This window comes from Plectropomus leopardus, chromosome 19 (genome assembly GCF_026936395.1).
Source record: "Plectropomus leopardus strain MGB_pleo_1.0 chromosome 19, ASM2693639v1, whole genome shotgun sequence".
Lineage (NCBI taxonomy): Eukaryota > Metazoa > Chordata > Actinopteri > Perciformes > Serranidae > Plectropomus > Plectropomus leopardus.
In genome coordinates, this window is record NC_142194.1 from 15,470,765 (window position 1) to 15,492,451 (window position 21,687).

Genomic DNA, 21,687 nt, shown 5'->3' on the forward strand with positions numbered 1-21,687 from the left:
ACGGTTGTTGAGTTTCGTCTACTTCTACCAGCTACTCTGGCAGGTATCCAAACCAGCATATGGAGGTTCACTTAAAGCACTAAATTAGTTTGGCTGCTAGAATAATGGAAGTGACTGATGAGTTTTGGAATACAAAAACCACCGTGGACAAAATCCAACAGAGGATTTGTTTTCTGCTCAGAATATAATCGAGTAGGACAGGGAGTTTATATAGTAGCATGAATAGGCACAGCATATACATGGGGGTAGATTAGTCTCCATAGTTACAGAGGACAGTGTTCACAAAAAATATGTCAAGGATAAATTTGCTTCACGGATGAAAAAAGTTTAAATGGAGTTCGTTACACTGAAAACAGAAAAACAAAAATAAGTGGTGACTCACACAAACTTATGCAAAAGTTATCAATATTTATAGTTTGAAAAGGTTGCAGTAATGCGTAGGTGTTCAGGGAAATATGCTTATTTTCTCTCTTGTTGAGAGCTATGTGAGAAGACTGTTAAAACTCTCATGACTGTCTGTTAAAAATGAAACTTACCCTGGCATAAAGACTTGAAAACAGGGGAACAGCTTACCTGGCTCTGTCCAAAAGTTTAAAAAAAAGTCTGCATACCAGCACCTCTCATGTTCAATTAATTGTTGTGTATCAGTAAATACGCAACAACAAGCTGTGGTTTTACATTGGGTTGTGTGCTACACTAACTCAGCTGCTTGTACATTTCTGCAAATCATGTAACATTTGTACATTTTATATGTATCATATCAACCTTTTTAAAGTGACGTAATATATAAGCTGACTTTGCAGCCTGTTCTCATTCTGAACTCATCAAACAGCTCCACACTGTAAGTGCTTCTGGTGTTTGTGCACGACACCAAAAGGCATCTTTCATGTGTGCATGGTAAACCGCCGCATGGTGTCTGGTGTTATTATACACCACTGGACAGCACCTGCTTTGTTGGCATGATACACACAAGGGTGGCATCAATTTCGAACTAGACAGAACCTGTCATATGTTTATGAAATGCATTAGGACGCCATCAGGTTGAAACACTCCAACGCAATGACATAACATAAGAAACGCGAGGGCACTTACAGGGTAGGTGGGGAATTGGATGGGTCCCCCAACCTCAGACCTGTTTGAATGTGATGAGTTTTTTTCTCACCTTACTATGTGCCTCCTTTCCCTAAAATAAACCATCGGTGATTTTTCGAGACCTAAACCTAACCATCCATGCTGTTGTTGCCCAAACACACCCATGTCCCATGTCTTCCCACCATGTGCTTTTCTTGAAATCATGGTAGCAGCTGCCTGGAGCGTAAACAACAGACGCAGAGGATACCTAACTCGTGATATGTAGCCGCTGAAGCCCACTGACAAAGCTCACTCCAAACTTGTCAAATACCGCCGCTCTGTCAGTGATGATGGCATCAGATACATTGAGAAAATTATCGTTATGCTTTCATCGCCCAGTCCTTCCTCTGGACAGAGCCAGGTTAACTGTTTCCCCCAGTTTCCAGTCATTATGCAAAGCTAAGATAACAGGCTTCAGGCTGTAGCAGCATATTTACCAAACAAACATGAGTGGTACCAATCTTCTTATCTAACTCTTGGCAAAAAAAATAAATAAGTGTGTGTTCCAAAATGCCGACCTCTTCATTTAATCAAACCTGTTAATACATGTTTTGCTATTGATGCCTGAGATTACATTGAAATAAATAGTTTCCAAGACTAACCTTGCACTAAGGGGACATAAACAGCTTAATGTTTATCTGTTGAAGTAATTGTATGTCAAATCCGTCCAGCTTCTTCATATTTTAGAGCCAGCCCTTTGTCAGTGCACTGCTTGCTTTTATTTACTGAACTGAAACTATTCTCGGGGTTTGAAACTGACTGTCTGTGCCGATAAAAGGATTAACAGGATGTAACAGCTGAGAATACATTTTAAATGTGTCTTGAGTGAAATGCGCACTTTGATGAATCACAGCAGAGTGTATTTTTGTGTACTGTACTTGTTAGTGATCAAATGTTTGGGATGCTGCTGAGCTCAAAGGACTCACATCAGTTTATATACACACTGAGCTCATTCCAAGTGAGTTTGATAAGAGTTTGAGAACGTGAGCCACACATTAATTTCATGTACAAACATAGTGATGCACCTCTGTTGTACTTTGATTTATTGTGGTCTCGTTCCTGGAAACGATTTTCGAAAAAGATACATGCCTGTGTTTTTTGTCTGTGAGACAGGCAGTGCCAGAGGGTTTTGTCGAGTTGTCAGGACTTTTTTTTTTTTTGTCTTTTTCAGTTGAGGCCAAATGAAATTTTAGAAAGGTGCAGAGCCGGACAGGTGAAGTGTGTCTCTGTCCCTTTTTTTCTGTCTCATTCTTTTGCAGGAACAGATAAAGCACAAGACTGAGACAGAGAGAGAGGTAGAATGAAAGGAGAGGTGAGATGGAGGTTGTCCACGGTTGTAGATGTAATGGTCATTATTGTAAAGTCAATGTTTCGATCTCCCACAACAGCCATTTTCTCCAAGAGTTATCCTTCATGTCCTTGAACGAGACACTGAATCCTGCCCGCTCGCTGTTACTGTCACCATAATGCCAGCTACATGCCTTAAATGTAAGATGGACAGAGGTAGACAGAAATGACAAGTTGCCAATAACACAGCCGGGCATCTTTGATATTGAGACCTCTTCTACAACGAAATCTTGGAGCTCAAGGTGAATGCAAACACAGTCCAGTCCTCTCATGATGACCGGCAATTTGGCCAAATAACATCGATAAACAAGGTCCTGTGGTTACATGATTTGAGAGATCCTCCAATTAGGACAAAACCGATCTTTTCCCGAGTTGTTGGCAACATCAAAGTAGCATCTTGGACTCTTTGATGAGGAGATGTTTTTTTAAAAAAGCTTTCCACAAATTGACCCCACAGGCTTTCTTATTCGTTAAGTCAAAACATTATATTTTTTGATGTCTAATTAACAAAAAGTATAAGTGATTTATTGCTTATTACATGAGGTCTGTGTATTCATGTTAAAGTCCCATGTTTGTATGTTTTATCCTCACCCTTTGGGGGAGGGAGTTTGCTCAGCCTCAGGCCAGACACATTTTGAGGTCGACAGCCCATCAAGATGAGTGACAAGAGTGTGGAAGGAAGTGTGGGATGGAAAGTATACTTCCTGCCCTGAGAGAGGGCTGTTTCACTGTTTCCTATTCGCCAAACAGGAACACTTGTATTGGAAGAAATCACATTAAATGTCCACTATGGAGGATTTAGTGGCATCTAGTGGCGAGAATCACACTACAGAATCATCCAACATAAGTCTAATTTCTTGAAAGGCTGGCTTTAGTTTTTGTGTTAGTCTGCTAAATGCCCTCTTTCATAAAAAAAATAAAATTAATTTTAAAAAAAAGGTGAAATTATCCTGTCTTTATCAGTTTTTGACATCATCTGAAATGGTTTGTGAGTGTTTTATGGGGTGCCCAACTTTCTAAACCCTGAAGGAGCACGTTATCCTTTAATCTACCTGAAGTCTACATACGTGGACATATGGTTTTCAATACAAACAATATTATTGTAATTAGAACAAAGAGAGAAAAAACACAAAATTAGCTAGAGTTATTTTATTGGGTGCTATGTGTGAAGAAATGACAGCTTGGTTTAATTTGCAAAGCTAAATGCTAAGTGACCTCAATGAAATGTTAGTAAGTTTGAAAAAAAAACAGCCCATCTTTCTTCTTACAATTTAATTTACATGCATTAATTCATAGGCAACACACCCAGTGCCCAAACTTCTAAGTCCCATTTGTCCAAAAAATGTCCCATTTCACCGAAAGCTCATCTGTCTGACAGCCTTCTATCCTCATAACAAACATCTTTTGCTTAGAAGTCCCATTTCCCTGAAAATACCAATTCCCTGTAGTTAGCTTCAGTTTCCCAGCAGCATTTCAGCCCCTGATCCCAGGTGTTTTTTACCGATCGTTTGTGATGTTCCCTGCTGGGTTTGAGCCTCTGATCACAGGTGTTCTTGTTTTTACCAACTCTTTTTGGTGTTTCCCAGCAGTGTTTGAGCCTCCAAATCCAGGTGTTTTTTACCAGTGGGACCTTAATTTTCCAGCAACTTTTTTGCCACTAAACGCGTGTTTAAAGCCAAAAGGTGATCTTTTCGCAATCATAACCAAGTGGTTTTCATACCTAAAATTTACCGCACATTCAACAGCATTGTTAACACCTGTAACGTAGCCATGGTTTACAGAAACGTACATTACAAACATTTTCTCTGGGTGATATAACTGCTGGGATGTATATTTAGGGAGAAATGGGACTACAGAGCAATGGGAGTTTGTTTTTGGGCTGTCAGAGAAATGGGCCCTCAGTCCAATTGGACATGTTTCGTCTTTTTCGTCTTTTTTTTTTTAATTGATTTTTCAGGCGAAATGCTAAAAAATAAATAGATACTTAATGGCCTAATCTTTCCTACGCACTGATTAGAAATATTTACTTTCGTGACGACTTATTTGACATTCAAGAGGGATCGGATTTAGTTAAATGCATATGTGAGAAGCAATGAGACAAGGCTGGAACAACAGGCTGAAAGAGAAATCTGAGAGGCAGTGAGTCAGAGAAGCTGAAAGACAAGAGTCAGCAGAGAGAAAGAGAGATGCAGAGATTGTTGCTCATTCATCCAATCTCGCAAACAACAGAGTAACAGACACAGAGACAGACAAGGGAGACGGGGAAGAAGAAGAGAGAGCAAGGCAAAGCGTGGAGGATCTTGTTCGGCAGAGAGATCACAGCAATACAGATCTATTTACAGATTAGTAATGGCTGTGCGTGTGTGTGTGTGTGTGTGTGTGTGTGTGTGTGTGTGTGCTTGCGTGCGTGTGCATGTGTGTGTGTGTGTGTGTGTGTGTGTGCTTGCGTGCGTGTGTGTGTACTGCAGGAACCAGCAGAACACAGTCACACTCACAAATACACACTCACACACGATTGCACACACACACTCAAAGTAAACACACGTTTGCCTGTTTTTTTCTATATCCCCTGAGCAGATAGCAACAAATTGCCACTTCACAGTTTGTCATTGATTGGTTGTAATGGTAATGTATATTCATCACTGTTGGTGTTTGCGCACCATCTACGGGCCTGGGTATGGATAAATGACTTACAGAATAATGATTACAGAATAATCTATAATAAGGAAATCTTCAAATGACATGCATGAATATTAGGGTTGGGTATTGTTTCAATACCAATACCAATAGAGAGCCTCATTCATTACCTACAATGTGAATGGAGTGGTATGTTGACATACTTTTGAAAGTTTTGGTGGCATTTTGGCATACTGAACTGCCAACTGAATCACATTTCACAAGAAATGATTAGTAATCATTTGTAAGTTAACCTCATAAAATACTAAGCAGTGCCTTTCAACAGTTAGTGGTTGTTGTTTTTTTTTAATGATGTCCCCATGATGTATCCAAATGCTAATTGTGTTTTAGCGAGTGAAATGATGTTTAGAGATCAATGAAAAAAGTCCAAATCCGAAAAATATCTAGTGGGGACTGATCATGCTATGTCCATGTATATACATTTGAGCATGTTTATGCTGTGAATCACAGTAATCAGTTTCTCTGACATGATCAGACAGTAAATTTGCTGTATGCGTGTGGAGCATGACAGTAATCACTGCAGGTGGTCTGAAATCATTAATAAATCCAAATTGATTTACCTACCTTGGCGACAAAATAAGTAAATTATTTTTCCGCATCATGATAAACCTGAGTGACTCTTTCAGTAATTCGAGAGAGCTCCAGCACAGATGAAATTTGAATGACCCTTGGGGGGGATATTGCATCCTTTTTTCAGGATGTAAAAGCAGAAATGGCACACAAAAGAAAACAAAACAAAAATGAATGCTAGATATAGAGTTAGACAAAAAAAATACCAGGTATCGGAGGCTACATCAGCTCACCAGAGACGTGTTTTGTGTAGTTCAATAGGATCTCTCTTTTAGCCTTCATCCTCTGCCTCACTGCTGCAGCAGAGCCAGCTGTGTCAACACTTCAGTCATCCTCCCTGCATCCAAAATCTTGGTGCTTTCTCTCTGGCACAGAACTGGAAAGAAAGGACCAAGTGTGATTAAACATATATGTTGGGTCATGTTGAAACACCTCAAGATGAACATGCAGCTTTTCTCTATATCTCCTTCTTTGTTGTGAAATCAGAAGTTGTTTATGAGCTTTCCCAAGCACTCATAGGTTTGCACTCAATTTTCACTCCTTTAGCCTGAATGGTGACAGGTGTTAGAGCATCCTTCTCCTATTTTACATGTACATTTCAGTCAAAAACATTGAGATCAAAGAGTTGGACCATTTATAACACTCGTGGTTATACAGATTTATTAGGCGTGAAGAGCTTCTGAGGATGCTGTACAGATTATCAAGACCCTTGAGGCAAATTTGAGATTTGTTATATTAGGCTATGTAAATAAAAAAAATTGACATGCTCCCAAGATGAATCCGAGCAGCATGCAACAGACTCCACATGGAGTGCAGTGAATCTCTTCTGGGGTTATCAGAGGAGAACGTACACAAGGCACAATGCGATAGATGCACCCTATTTTTGAAAAAAATAATACAGCCAGGTAGAAGCTATGTGGCTGCTGATGGACTTGATCACTGTGACTCACACAAAAAGCCATCTTTTTGATGTAAGTATTTCATTTATTTAATTGATGTAATGTAAGAATAAAATAAAAAATCAATTAGGAGAAGAAGTTAAAGGAAGCTTTCCAGCGTTCCCTCCAAAATTAAGACTATCCCTTTCTTAAAAAATAGCCTACACAACTCTCCACCTTTTGTTTCATTTTAGTAAACACCTTTTACCATTTGGGGCTACTTTTATCTTGATAAAGGACACACTCTCTCTAATTAAAAATTGTTTCCCTGGTATAATCAGTTAATATGTGCTCCTGATTTCATGCAGGTCTTTTTATCCTTCCTTAGTAGTGAATAGAGCACTTAGTCAGGAATTAAAGTGGCCTTTTTTATTCTGTTTTGTTGATTTTAACATACTGAAGGAACATTGAGTTAATTCCAGGCTGGTAGGTCTTCAACAGGGGTCTGTGACACCTAGGAGGTCCTTAGAGTTACTGCAGGGGGGCAGCCACATTTTTGTTTGTTTTGAGTTTTAATTCAAGTTTTAATTGAAGTTATTGTTTTTTTCCTCAGAAATTAAAAAAATGCATAAAAATATACATGAACATGAATCCAACATATTAGTGCAGATAAATCAGGCTATTCATTAAAAATCCATTTTATTTACAGTACACAACATCAATGAAAGGCTAACTTACTCACGAATCCTTCAGTAATCACGTTAGCTAGTTAACCGGATCATAATCAGAATCAGAAAAAGATTTATTGCCAGGTATAGTTAACACAATACGAGGAATTTGTTCTGGTGGGTTGGTGCAACATAAATATAGAAAAAGAAAACAGATAAAATAGAAGATACAAATATAAAATATAAAAAGTACGAGTCTTACAGTGCAAAACAAAACAAGTAACACAAGTAACAGTGTAACAGTGCAACACTTTAACGCTAAACTACTAAGCTAACAGGTAGCCTATGATTCAAACAAATAGTCCTTTTCATTGTGTCATATATTACTTCAAGTGTGCGGACATTTTTGTGACCACAATGGACTGTTTTGTCAAATTTTCAAGCAAGAGACTCTGACACACCGTCAACCTCCAGAAACCACTGGCGAAAGTGCAAAGGGGGGAGGCTAATGCTGCGCTCCAGTCACCTCGAAAGTCAGATCTTTCCGACTTCCGACTTGATAAAGTTCACTGAAACAGCCACTGAAGTCGGAGCGCTGACTCGGAAAATCGGAGAAAAAAATCTAGCCCGACAACACAGAGATTCACTCATCTGACGTCACACAACAATGGCAGCATCCTCTGAAAAGCCACATGTGAACTGTAAGATGCTATATACTATATATATAGCCAAATATTAGCTATATATATAGTAGTATATAGTTATGTATAGTACTAGCAGAAGGCAATTTGTTTGAGAATAAAAATACAACATAAAATTAAATATATAAAGGCGTTTTACCATACACGTCCTTTCCTCCCATCTTCTTCATTTAAATATGCCAGAAGGCTGACGTTATCACTGTTTAATTTCCTTGCCGCTTGCCACAAGAACATTCCCTTGTTAATGAGTGCCATTTTTATGATACTTCCGACACGGTACGTCTGGAACGCTCTGAAGTCGGAGGTCAGAGTTTTCAACTTGAAAAGATCCGACTTTCGAGATGATTGGAACGCAGCATAACGCATCTAGCCATGCTACAACTGCTGCTGACTTAGCGCTAACCCTAATATTATAGGCAAGTGCAATAAGAAATAAATTATTAAATTAAATTATCTCAGGTTCAACTCACTTTTATGTTTACACTTAAATACACATATATGTAGTGGAGAGTCCCTGCTCCATCTGTCTTTCAGCTAAGGCCCTTGGCCTGAAAAACATTCAAAGAAAATGCCTTTTTTCTATCTAAATATCATCAAAAGCTCAAAGATGGAAAAATATTTTAGCCATGTTGTAGCTTAAAGGAAGCCAGCAGCATTTTTCAGTCACTAATAATTTAATTTAAATATTTTTTTAAGTGTATGTTTGCATTGCTGTGTATTTTATTACAGATTATGTGATACCAGTATAACATGAAAGCAGTTTATTGAGTGAAAACGTCTGTGGAAATTAATTAAATGTGACCATTTTTAGGAATTTTACTTGATTATTTAAATATTTCTTTGTATTCTATACACATAAGCAACAACCCAATGATAAGTCTATGGTCTGTGTTAGCGTACTGTATACTGAACACGGTCACAAGAGACATAAAGTTCTGGAAAAAGTGCTGACTTTTAAGAAGAAGACTATATGGGAACTGTGCAATTAGACAATCTCCACCAATTAAATGTGCTGCCTGGATCAAGCTGCTAGAAGCTTTAATCTGCCGCAGCGCTCTATCCAGCAGCTGTCTGACATATGAAGACCGTGAGAAGTTATATTTAATTGTTAGTATTGCTCTCAGTTATCTATCGGGCTGGGTGGGAGTTGGGGCTTGGTGACTGAGGCGGTCACTCTCCTCCCCTCACTGCTCGCCAAGATAAGAGCTGAAAAACCACAAATGTGTCAGAAAACACCCCGAGTCACCCTTAGCTTCAAGGACTCGCACTTGTTCACAATGACTGATTCAAACTCGTAAGTATTTACAGTTCTGTTTTTTTTTTTTATAGTAAGAAACTCATCTAGTAAAAATCATCCTGGTGATATACAGAAATGTCTGAGCATGAAAATGTCTTTTAGTGATAAGAAGCTGATCGAGGACAAGAGTGTAAAAGGGAGCAAAAAGAAGCAAAAGAAGGAAGATGCGTGGCAACCAGAAGGACCCAGAGACCCAATTGCTATGGTTTGTGTTTTTCCATGTGTGCTCATAAACTTGCCCAAGGCTGTACATATTTTTATCACATATGATACAGATATATGTGTCCACTGAGATTATCAGTTTTAGCTGCACTGCTGCTGAGTGGGGGTCAAACTTAAATCTTTTTGGGAAAGATTATATAGTAACTTGTCCTTGCCTGTCCTGCCCTAGCTGGACACCCTTCCTGAGTCGAAGCAGCAGGAGATCCAGAGAGCCCTCCACCTCTTCTCCATGGGCCCGAGTATGCCCAAAACCCTGCAGCAAGCCAAAAAACGCACATACCGTTTCTGGGAGACACAGCCCGTCCCCAAACTGGGTAAGAAGCAGTTCCTCTTTCAGCAATCATTTGATTAAATATTCTGAAAAACAAAAGCACAGTCTCAAACTTACACCATAAGATTGACATAATGGGAAGTATTTACATTCTGCGGGAGAATTACATGAGATTATTTAACATATTTGTCCAACCAGTTGACTTAACTTCATATTAAGACTGGAAACGGGGAAAATTTTAGCTAGACTGGGAGCGTATCTATGCCCCTAGGGTCCTTTGTTCCCCAACTCAGTATCCTCTTAACATCACACATTAAGTAAACCTGTCAAAGGGTTTTATGTTCTCAGCAATGTATTTTGTTCCCTATAGGTCAAATGTTCATTGCATATTTCCCTGGGTCAGTATGTTGCAATCATCCATCTACAGCTTCCAGCTTACTTATGTTATACTTTTTAAAACGTTACACCCTCAAGTTTGTCGGCGAAACAGTTTTCTTGACTTTAGACTTTAATATCTCCATAGTGGCTCAACAGATTTCTACTTTTTATGCTACTGGAGCTGCAAGATAACCCTACCAAATAATGCTGGTTTGTAGAAGAGATGCATGCTCAAAACACAACACAAGGCCAGAGCAAGCCTGTTGAACGATACGGATGACCCCGCTAAACTTGCACCTCTAAAGCTAAGTTAACATGCAACCTGCAGTGTAAAAAGTTTGGTTTTTATGAGGGGTTATGTGCTTGACTATTTCTTGGTTCTAGGGAAGATGTCAGGCAACCTGCTGAGACTGAAAGTTAACTACTGCTCTCAGCCAAGAATTATTTCAGCATTTAACCCACCGCTAAAAGGCAAATAGTACACTTTGGTTTTCTAAAAGATATAATATGTTATTAGTGAGCTAAAACTCACCAAGCTGCTGAGTGCAGCTCGCCGCATTAATTTCATTTTTTTGCAGCTGGGAGGCGTGTTCATGTTAATGTAGGTCAGCAACAGGACTCTGTTTCTTGATTGGCTGCTGGTATTCTTTGGCAATTAACCTCAAAAAGTTAAATTTTCCCTGACTTTTAGTTTAACCGTACTGCACCGCAAAATAAAATGGCTGCAACTTGCTGAGCTCAGAGTGGCCAACGCAGCTTTCCATAGACATTGCATGGCAGTTCACTGTTACTTGTTGTGCTTTTGGTGTTGAGCTGCTGTTCGGTAGATTTCATTACCTTGGACAGACTGTTTCACTCTGTTTCCAGTAAGCTCATAGTTAACAGATGTGAGAGTGGCACCAAACTTCTCATCCAATTCTCCTGCAGAAGGTTAATAGGGTTAGTGTAATTATAAAAATGCTGAGCTGTTCCTTTAGGTATAAAAATATGTGCTATTCTTTTTAAAATCTAAATTGCTAAACTGTCAAGTTACTTCTACCAATCTATGGACCTTGCTCCCAGCAGACATTTGAACTTGTCATAGTAGGAAAAGCACAGGTGAAATCGATAACATTAACTATGGCTAAATTCCATTAAGTGTCCCAATAAGATACTCCAGTAATCCAGCACGGACAATATCATGGCCTCCTCTAAGGATAATGCAGCCATCATTAATGTTATTGAATACACCTGTGCACACCACATTTTAAAGGTTTAAATTCTTATGAAAGGTGTCTAAACATAGCACAAGAAAACTGATGGTAATCCAGATTTCAAAGGGTTAACTCCACTGCTGATCACAGACTCTACATGACATTACACACTAAATTTATGTATCTAAAATAGAGATGGACCTCTCATTTGCACAGACTTAAATGTTAAGATCTCCTTTAATGTTTTCTCTGAAACAAAATGGTAAGAAGGAGAAAGTGTGTAATTCTATTTTAGCGTTGTCATTATTGCATTAATTTTAAAATGCCATCACTGGAAGTCCATACATCATTTACTACAATTACAAGATTCAGAATCATACTTGTGTCCTCAGGTGGCAATATTGAGACTCATGGCCCAATAGTAGAGAGTGAAGCCAGTGTTCGTAAGGAACCCTACTCTTTACCGCAGGGGTTCTCCTGGGACACTCTGGATCTGAGCAGCTCTACGGTGGTAAGTTACGGACTGCAAGTTACTGTTTGTACATCATGAGAAACTGCATCACATACATCTGTTAAATTCTGGTCTTTCAGCGTTCAGGAACTGTTCCTCCTCTTAGTGTGAAATTCGGGGGGGTTACTTAGATTCAATGCTTTTTCATCTGTCATTGCAGTTGAGAGAGTTATGCACTCTGCTAAATGAGAACTACATGGAAGAGGATGACAACTCTATCAGATTTGAGTTTTCACCGGAGTATCTGCAATGGTAAGCAGATAAAGCACATTTAGTCACTTCTAGTGTAAAAACCTTTTTCAAAGTTTTGATTCATCTAATTAAGATTGAGTGCAAATGCTTTGTTTCAGCTCCGTCCTACTTAAAGCCATAGTTTAACATTTTGGGAAGTACACTACATTGCTCTCTAGTAGGATCTGCTGTAAATATGAGGCTACATAAAAACAGTTAGCTTAACTTAGCACAAAGACCTGAAGCAGTGTAAAACAGCTAGCCTTGAGCTGTTACATTTTGTTATTTATCTGTAAAAATAAATAAAAAGACTTTTGTTTCTTTGTGCTGACTTGCCAGGCAACAAGCCGAGAAGGCCTAGTCAAAGAAAGAATAAGCTGCGTCCATAAGAATTTTTTCAACATGGGAATTCACATAAACGAAGTCATGAACTCTGAGCTCTCTGAAAAAATTTCCTCTTACAACATTGTGAATACCACATCATAAGGTCACTCATGGTGAACATGGTAAACACAACCCCATTTTAATGCGACAATTGTCCAACACCCTCCATAAAATGGCTTATTTAACACTTTAGCCTTTTCACAGATGATTTTACAGATTAAACAAACAAGTTATGACTTGTTAATTAGTGAGTTATAGGCGTACTGGTGAGGGGATTTTGTTGATGTTGAGAGAGCCAGGCTAGCTACTGCGTCTATTTCCAGTCTTTGTGCTAAGCTATACTGACTGATAGCTAGCTGTAGCCATATTTTTCACTGTTCTTTTGTACCTGCCATCTACAGGTGTCATACCTAAACAACAGAGTAGGTTGTATATGACCATTAAAGGTCACAGTTTTAAACCCTGCAATGTTGGGGAAACTAACTAACTAGCTAACTAACAGATACATTTGTTATGCTAACGGAAGGTAACTTTCCTGTGACATACGTAACTTCCTATACAGTGGTGGCTAGATGGATAGGGTAAGGAGGAAGTGGACATACTCGCCTAGATATTCCAGTGGTTTAATGGTTGATAACTGGGTATAATGTAAACCACCAGAAAAAGAGGTGGGTATATCCCATACCTCTGTATACCTTCTGTCACACCACTGGTCCAGTGCTACGTAGTTAAAGTAACCCAACATTGACGTTTTTTTTTTACCCATATTTGGAGCCTGACTGCTTCTCTATGCAGACTTTTTATACTACGCAACTTGACTTCCTCCTTCCTCCTCCTTCCTTCCTGGCATAAGTACTACAGCCACTAGAGCTCCCTGCAATATAAAATAAAATAAATAAATAAATATGAGTCAAAATAAGCTGGCTGTATTTTGGAGCTGGACAGTCTCATATTTTTAATGAACAGAATTGGCAGTGATGTCAATCTTACCCATTAACTCGATTTAAATAAGCTTTTTTCCCAAAATGTCAAACTAGTCCTTTAATATTCATACACTTTTACACATTCATATCTCAAAACTGCTGAGTGCAACTGCAACACATGTCTTTCAGCCCCTGAGTTACACTAAAGGAATTAAGGCGTTGAGAGCCTAAAAAAGAACAACATCATTTTTCCCACTCGACTTTCCAGCCTGACCCGCCGACACACTGTTATCAGTTACAAGCCAGCTACTCTAATCTCTCCACTCGTGCCTTTTTTCCTCTCTGATCTGCATAAACGGTATCTCCACCTTCAGGGAACTCTTACATCAAAACATAATAACATTTACTTTGATAGGAATAATTAACATTAGTATTCCAGGAACTGGCACAGGTCTTTGGCCCTGAGCTTAAAGAAAGCTCAAATTCATTCAGCTGAGTCATCTCATACTCAATTCTTTTATTAGAAATTGTCCTTAATCAGAGTTTATGGAACTACCCCTGCATGTATTCACAGAGTTGTATTGCAGACAATGTCATTCTTTTACTCGTAAGGGCTTTACAACCTCCTAAGTGGCTGGCCCGGTGGCACTGTGGTGTGCGAGTAGACACTAATAACAAGTTGGTCGGCTTCATTGCTGCTCTTCCTGCAGATGTCCGCATATATGACACGTGAGTAGCTCATAAATATATGCAAAGATACATGTTTGTGTGATATCTGATGAGCATTATTGGTATTCACAGCACTTGCTGACAAAACTGCAGCAATTTCAGCTGAAAGTGTCTCAAAGCAAATGTTCAAAACGTGCTCTCCTGCAGGGAGAAGCGGATGGTACGGGTCACATTCCTGTGTGTTCATAAGAAGCTGCGCCTCAAGCGGATGACTCCAGTTCTGATCCGAGAGCTCACCAGACGGGTCAACCAGCGGGGCCTCTACCAGGCTGTCTATACAGCTGGCGTAGTGCTGCCCACACCACTGAGCTCCAGCAGGTAGTCGCTGCTTCACAGAGTTGATTCATATTTGATTTAAAAGCAAAGTGAAGCTACAATTAGCACTTTTTAAAGCCAACTGAAAAATTTCAATTCGCAATACAATGAAGGATGGTTTTTAACTTGAAAACAATTTTTTTGCCAAAGTTTTGGCAAAAGACTTTGGTTATTTTACTTGTCAGAATCCTCTTTTATGTTCGTTTCGTTTGAAGCAGCAGAGTGCACTTACAGAATGGTGATATCACGCACTTCTGAGCTGCAAGGTCACTGTCTGTCAAATTTGATCAAACCACACCTGCACTGTGTGTGTAAGAATACTCTTCTATATTTTGTTTAACAAGGTTTCCATGTATAAAAAGTAAAAATAAAAGGAAGGAGGAAGGAGATCTTCTCTTTGTCCGTCATTGAGAGATTCCAGATATGGCCTCCCCCCACCACCGCTGCCAGTGGTAGGTTTTGTTTCCCACCAAAGACATGAGCAGTGAGCATCAAGATGGCTAACATTATTTATGCCAAAATCCAGACCCCCAAGAAGTGCAGTGGGCTTTGACGCCACCTTTAGTAGTGGCAAAACAGTTGAATTACAACTTCCAGGTCCATCATATGATGCCAATGAGCCTTAAAAGACTTTTTGATTTGAGCCTTAAAGGATTTTTTGGGCATCACAACCCCTGTGAGCCTGAATGATGCGTAAGATCCAGGTAATTTTATGCAAAGGATGTTAAGCTGTTTTTGGCATGCAAAACTGAGCAAATTTCAAAGGATAGAAGGGGACCCCGCCTTGAAAAAGTTCCCTTTATAGGCTAAATCTATGACAAAATCTGCAACTAGCAAGTTTAGTTGGCATTCTTTGCTGGTGTTATGTTGAAGTCTATTAGACTGGGATTGGCTTTCATATTAGTGACATACCTAATCTAGCTCTCCTGGCGTGCCTTTAAGTCTCAGATCTTTTTATTTTTATTTTATTCTAGTGATGTGCGTGATGTACGATGTGCAAGAGGCACCACCTCCTTCAGTAGGCGAATGTGAAAACGCCACTTCTGAAGTCTTCAGGGTCTTTAACACTGCAAAGAATGAAATTAATCACAGAACATCTTTATCTGCCTATGGGTATCACTCTTGTTGCCCTAACTGGCATCAATGCAGTCTTTGTTTTGAGTGTACAGTACATATGTCTGTAGCTGTAAACTGTTCCGAGTTGGTGAAGCAGTCCTCAGGAAAATGAAGCGAACGCAATAAAATGTTAGGTTTATATTGTTGAGGAACAGTGGTAAAAAATCCATTTCAACCACTTATTCTTGATTTCATCTTCCTTGGGTAATCCATACAACGATAATTTGTGGTCACAGCGAAAAAAGAATTGTCTCCTTGACACAGCAATTCAAGTTCAGGCTCCCAGCAGCCTCCAGACTTCGCTCACTGCTCTAACAAGGCTTGTTTGGGAGCATGCATATGTAAACAGTAGGCAGTGACGTGGGCGGGCATTTTATGCATAATTAATGAGTTACACTGTGATGTCACCAAGTTACGGAATTAAGACTGAAACTCAAACAAGCTGTTTCAGGCAGCTCAGGAGGAGTGTCTTCTGAGAGAAAGAGAGATCCCTTTGGCTCGGACCTAGGCCTTTTTTACTTTGGAGACCTTTTATAAGCACAACACTGCTATACAAAACAATTAAAAGTAGGGAAAACCCCCACAAGCATAATAGGTCCTCTTTAAACAAGCATGTTATAGTGGGGACTTCACATTGGCTTCAGTAAGTTACCCATTACATCTCATCTTTGGTATTTCTTTTGAAACAATAAGAAGCAATGCTCTACGTTCTCTGTCCCTATAATAATAAACAAACTAAATCTTTTAGGTGCTGGTATCGCCCTCTGAATCTCCGAAAGCTGACGGAGGTGAGCTACCCAGGACTGAAACAGAACATGAACCTGCAGAGAGCTCTCAAATTAAACCGTCTGCCGGAGGTTAGTGTGTGCTGCCTCCTAGAGGCAAAAACCTATCAGTGCCAATGTAATCTGACATTGGCCTAACATCACAGAATTTTCAACTGCCTGTGCCCATGTTGAGAAAAGACAAAATATGTAAAGATGCAAACTTTAATCATTTCAAAGTTGTGTTAACAGGCATCCCTATAGCACTTACTGAAACCTCCCCTCTCTCGCAGGTGACAAAGACACCAGGTCTTCGCCCCATGACCAAAGAAGATGCTGCAGGGATACACTCACTACTGCAGAAAAACCTCTGCAAGTTTCACCTCAGCCCCATGCTGTCTGTTCCAGAAGTAGAGCACTGGCTGTTGCCGAGGGAGAATGTGATTGACGCCTATGTTGTGGAGGTCTGACCTTGCAATTTGTCAATTTCAATTTTTAATTTCTCTAGAGAGGGGAGAGATTTAGTCACTATTTTCTGGAAATAACTGATTCACCTCCCTTCCTCACACACAGGGTGATGATGGCACGCTGACAGACGTGGTGAGTTTCTACGCCATCACTTACAAGGTGCTGAATCACCCTGTGCACACTGGTCTGAGAGCAGCTCATCTCTTTTATGTTGCCTCCACCGCCACAGACCCTGTCAACCTCATGGAGGACGCACTGGTCCTGGCTAAATCTGTGAGTGTGTTAGAAAGTCTCCTTAAATTAAAAAGTGCACAAGGTGTTCTTTGACTTTCACTGATTAGCATCAGTATATTTTTAAATGTGTGTAGCTTTGATTTACTGTGTAATATAACAAAATAAATGAAGTTTTCTCCTCTCTGACAGAAAGGTTTTGACGTCTTCCATGCTCTTGACGTGATGGATAACAAGAGTTTCCTGGAGAAGCTCAAGTTCAGCATTGATGACAAGAGCCTCCATTACTACCTGTACAACTGGATGTGTCCTAATATGAGCTCAGACAAGGTACTGAATACTGTAATACCTCCACCTGCCAAGACATATCACTGTCAGTCTGCATAGTCAAAGTCCTCCGCACAATTCCTCCCTGCTGAAGGGAAAATCAAGATTTTACAGTCATCATCTTGTAAAAATAGAAAGACCCTCTTGGATATTAATACAAACACACCTAATCTCTATAATCATCTCATGTCTCCTTATTGGATATGAATATATTTTAGGAAAGATAGAACTCTATCAGTTGACTGTAGGACTGCTAATAACGATTATTTTCATTCTTGATTTATCTGTCGAAAATGTTCTTGATTAGTTGTTTGGTTGGAGCGAGACACACAGACTTTGATGGTTTTGTGTCTTTTGTATTGTTTTGCTTATGTATTTTTGTGGTTTTCTGTGTCTTTACAGTTGTTTTGTCTCTGTAGTTATTTTGTGCCTCTTTGAGATCATTTGGTGTCTTTTTGTAGTTATTTTGTATCTGATAATTTTGAGTCGTTTGAAGTCATTCGGTGTCTTTGTAGCCATTTGTGTCTCTTTGAGGTCGTTTAGTGTGTCTTCAAGGTCATTTTGTGCCTTTTTGTAGTTGTTTTGTGTCTTTGTAGTCATATAGTGCGTCTTTTCAGTAATTTTGTGTGTCTGTCATTTCTGTCCTTTGTGGTCATTTTGTGTGTCCATGTGGTTGTTTTTACCATTTTTGTAGTTATTTTGTGTCTCTTTTCAGTTCCTTTGCATCTGGTTGGGATCATTTTGACTCTTGGTTGTCAGTATGTCAATTTCAGTGACATTTTGCAGGTGAAGGACAGGGGCCCCTGACATTTAGGGCCCAGTGGAGCAATTCAGTAATCTACTGGAGTAAAAAAAAAACTCGAAAACATTTACATTTAAATACATTTACTTTTATAAATTTTATTAGTTGGCTATTAAGGCCAGAGCTTATCAATTCATTGTTGTAGCTCTGTTCCACTTTTATAATTTACTACACATTGGATAACTGTAATACACATATTGAATCATTGATCATTCAAGCTGTTTATTGACATGAAATGAGGGGGTACGTTCCTTGAAATTTAAAATCACATATCTAGAATTACTTTTTTTAAATTAACAGAAATACATTTAAAAAAAAACTGTTTCAAACAGTCTGTATGTGCCCAGATTCATGATGTACGTTTACTTTTATTGCCACACGGAAAGACTGGTGGAAATGATCTCATTACAGCTGAAAGATGTGTTTGATAGCTGCCAGTCAGCACTAACTCATAATAATGGCTGCGTGTTTGACAGGTGGGCTTTGTGTTTCCCAACTAACCTGCGACTGAACAAGGACGGAGTGGTGAAGATGAAAGGGCTGCAGTGATCAGCACTGAAGGTGGATATCAAACTGCAGAAGCAGCATGAATTTGGGTTCAAAATATGAAATGACAAACTGCAGAAACACAAACACACTCACAAATCCATGAAAGAAATAAAGACAGAATTCCATTTGTGAATGCATTCATCATCTGGCTGTCAGTTATTCACCGGGATCAGCGTTTCTGCGACAGGAAATGATTGTTTCTGACATGCTGGAGAATTGAGTAAACATGTTCAAGCGGTTCAGAAAAACGCACCCTGTACATCCTAATACCTGTGTGTGTGTGTGTGTGTGTGTGTGTGTGTGTGTGTGTGTGTGTGTGTGTGTGTTATAGTCTCTGGGTATTTCAATAGGCAGTTTTACATAACCTCTGGTGACATGACACTTATTACAGAGATCAATACACTAATCTAATTAGAGGACAAGGTCATTAATCATTCTTACTGCAGGCACATGTAAGAACACACACACACACACACACACACACACACACACACACACACACACACACACACACACACACACACACAGATACAATCCGTTTCAGTGTGCATGCATGTGCAGCAGATGCATTATGCCAAGCATAAATGCAATCAAGTTAAAGCTCATCTATTCATGATATGAATATTAAATGTATGTTTATTACTCAGAAAGGAACATGTCACAGAGTGACAAGTGCAGAGGCATTTTATTTTTTTTGATGGAGCCCATCTTATTGTGCTTCTCGAGTTACTGCATTTATTGTTTGTTTTGTTTTTTAATTTGTCCCTTTGTGTGACATAGTACAAGCACCTGACAACTTAGACTGACAAAGGCGCAACCAAATATACAGACAGTATTTTTCAATCTACATGAAATCTTTAGTTCCAAAATTGAAAGCGTAAAACTACAGAGGGGTGACAAATCAAAGGAAAATTGTAATAAATGAGTGGAGAAACACGAAAAGGTCTAAGGAAATACGCAGACAGGAACACACACACAGACAAAATTGAATTGAAATTGAATATAAAATGGTACAGATTTCAATTTGTTCTGGTTAGTGGGCATATTGTAGGTGTTTCTGTGAATATATAAATGTGTATATATAATTATATTTTAACATATGTAACCAGAGGAATGAGCAGGTGTTCAGGGGATAACAAATAATACTAATAATAACTATTATAATAATAATAACAATAACAATAATAAATTAATATGTATCTTGGTTACTTATTATTATTATTATTATTATTATAATAAAGTCCAAATTAATACGTAAATGAATCAATTAATAAAGGGTTTGGGGAACAGCCACTGATTACTAGCTACAAAATATGAAACCACCAAGTACAGACCATATGTACTTATGATACAGACGCTGTCTAAATATGACCAGCAGGGGTCGATGCAGTCTTAATATTACAGTGAGTGTTTTTATCGTGAGCAGCAACAGTATGGGCGCAAATGTGCACACCTCAGCTGCTTTGCATTTTATCATTGGATGCGTGAGAAATCCTGGACACAGATCAAGTGCGTGTTTGTGTGCATGTTGAAGAGTAACACATATAAAGACAAAGATACACAGAGGGACAGATCATAATAACAAACCTAGTTTTTATGATGCGTTCAAGTCCGTCGAATATTTAATAATCACAAGGTTAATAAACAACAACAACAAAATAAATGGTTAGAGCAGTATGGCAATGATAAATATTCCACTATATCATACATGCAATAGTGTGCATACATTAACAGTAATGGGGAAAAAAGATAAACATTTAAATCGAGATTATATAAAAATACAGCATACAGTTACAGTACAAAAAAAAGACTCAAATATCAGTGTTACAGAACTCAACTAAAAGACATTAGAAAATAGTTAAAATTCTCACATCTCTGATTTTGCCTACCCTCCTGCAACAACAACTACTACTGCTACTATTGATAACTGAATAAGTACAAACACCTAAATGATACAAATCTAAAAATGTTTCACTCAAATGTTATTTCTTTTCATTTATTTTATTTTCTTAATGTTACGAAACACACAGAGGCCTATTTGAAAGCTTTTGTTTGGATTCCAACTTTACCTGAGGTACTTAAACGCATCACCACGAGTCTGAGCCAATCAGAAGCGAGAAAGCATTTTAAGTTTGAAGTTACTGGACCTGCCAGCAGCTCTCACTGCCGCCTCTGCACCCTGTCCGTGCGGGACGGAGACGTGTCTCCCCTCAGCTCCAGTGGAGGATGAGAAGAGAAAACCAAATTGGTTTTTTTTAAAGAAGTCTAAATAACTCTTAGTTTCTGTCTTTCACTCTCGTCGAGGACTCGCCCCTGCCGGCTGAACGTTAGTCGTCAGTGACGTGCTGCGGTTAGCATCGGCAGGAACTTTCCAAAACACGTTAGCTAACGAGCTGTGAAAAGTTAGTGTTTTATTTGAACAGCTGTCTGAACGTCCAGCAGTCATATCTCCGTGGATGTTGTGTGTGCTGACGCTTGAGCGGACCATTAAGGATTACAGGTATGTTATGCACACTGTGAAGTGGCAGTTTATGTTGTAACTTTGTGCAGTGTGTGTTGTCGCAGTGTAACTTACTACGGAGACATTAGCACAAACTGTAAGTTTCCTCTGCATTATTTTGAGTTTTTGATAGGTGATTCAGGAACTGTTCATCTGTGACAGTCATATGATAGTATAAAACGTTGCATTGTATGATATGATGTGTGGTTTTGTGTCGAAACGCAACACACTGACTCAACTGCTGTCATTGCGTTTGTCATTGTAGTTTCCTTCCTTAAACATCAGCCCAGTTCACACGGTGACAGCAAACAATGGGGGAAATTATCCTTTTTATTTCTGCAGTTTAATGCATTTGAAAACTTCAAACTTACCGCATTTGCACAAAATGAAAACAAAAACACGTATTGCTCCATTGACTGCAGGCGTTGCTGTTCAGGCAGTCCCTCTGTGACTTATCAAGTGACAGACCATCATAGCCAGCTGG

At 39.1% G+C, this 21,687-nt stretch overlaps 2 protein-coding genes across 4 annotated transcripts in view; both read left to right on the forward strand.

The window, feature by feature from the left end:
- The window catches only part of LOC121959351 (glycylpeptide N-tetradecanoyltransferase 1-like), a 30,137-nt gene extending 11,297 nt beyond the window's left edge, over positions 1-18,840 (forward strand). The window contains exons 1-12 of one of the 3 annotated variants that reach the window (XR_015774921.1): positions 9,181-9,286; positions 9,392-9,494; positions 9,681-9,825; positions 11,746-11,864; positions 12,025-12,116; positions 14,015-14,131; positions 14,279-14,449; positions 16,311-16,419; positions 16,620-16,790; positions 16,900-17,067; positions 17,222-17,355; positions 18,631-18,840. Coding sequence is in view for 2 of the 3 variants with exons in the window: in XM_042508621.2 (XP_042364555.2) it covers positions 9,213-9,286; positions 9,392-9,494; positions 9,681-9,825; positions 11,746-11,864; positions 12,025-12,116; positions 14,015-14,131; positions 14,279-14,449; positions 16,311-16,419; positions 16,620-16,790; positions 16,900-17,067; positions 17,218-17,355; positions 18,631-18,654 (1,431 nt within the window). In the remaining variant the exon portion in view is untranslated. Of the gene's footprint in view, positions 1-9,180; positions 9,287-9,391; positions 9,495-9,680; positions 9,826-11,745; positions 11,865-12,024; positions 12,117-14,014; positions 14,132-14,278; positions 14,450-16,310; positions 16,420-16,619; positions 16,791-16,899; positions 17,068-17,217; positions 17,356-18,630 lie in introns of those variants that run through there. The other 2 variants (XM_042508621.2, XM_088069676.1) reach the window with 2 other exon arrangements.
- A 2,020-nt stretch (positions 18,841-20,860) lies between these two features.
- The window catches only part of svild (supervillin d), a 62,298-nt gene continuing 61,471 nt past the window's right edge, over positions 20,861-21,687 (forward strand). The window contains exon 1 of the mRNA XM_042507583.2: positions 20,861-21,203. The gene's annotated coding sequence lies outside the window, so the exon portion shown is untranslated. The remainder of the gene's footprint in view (positions 21,204-21,687) is intronic.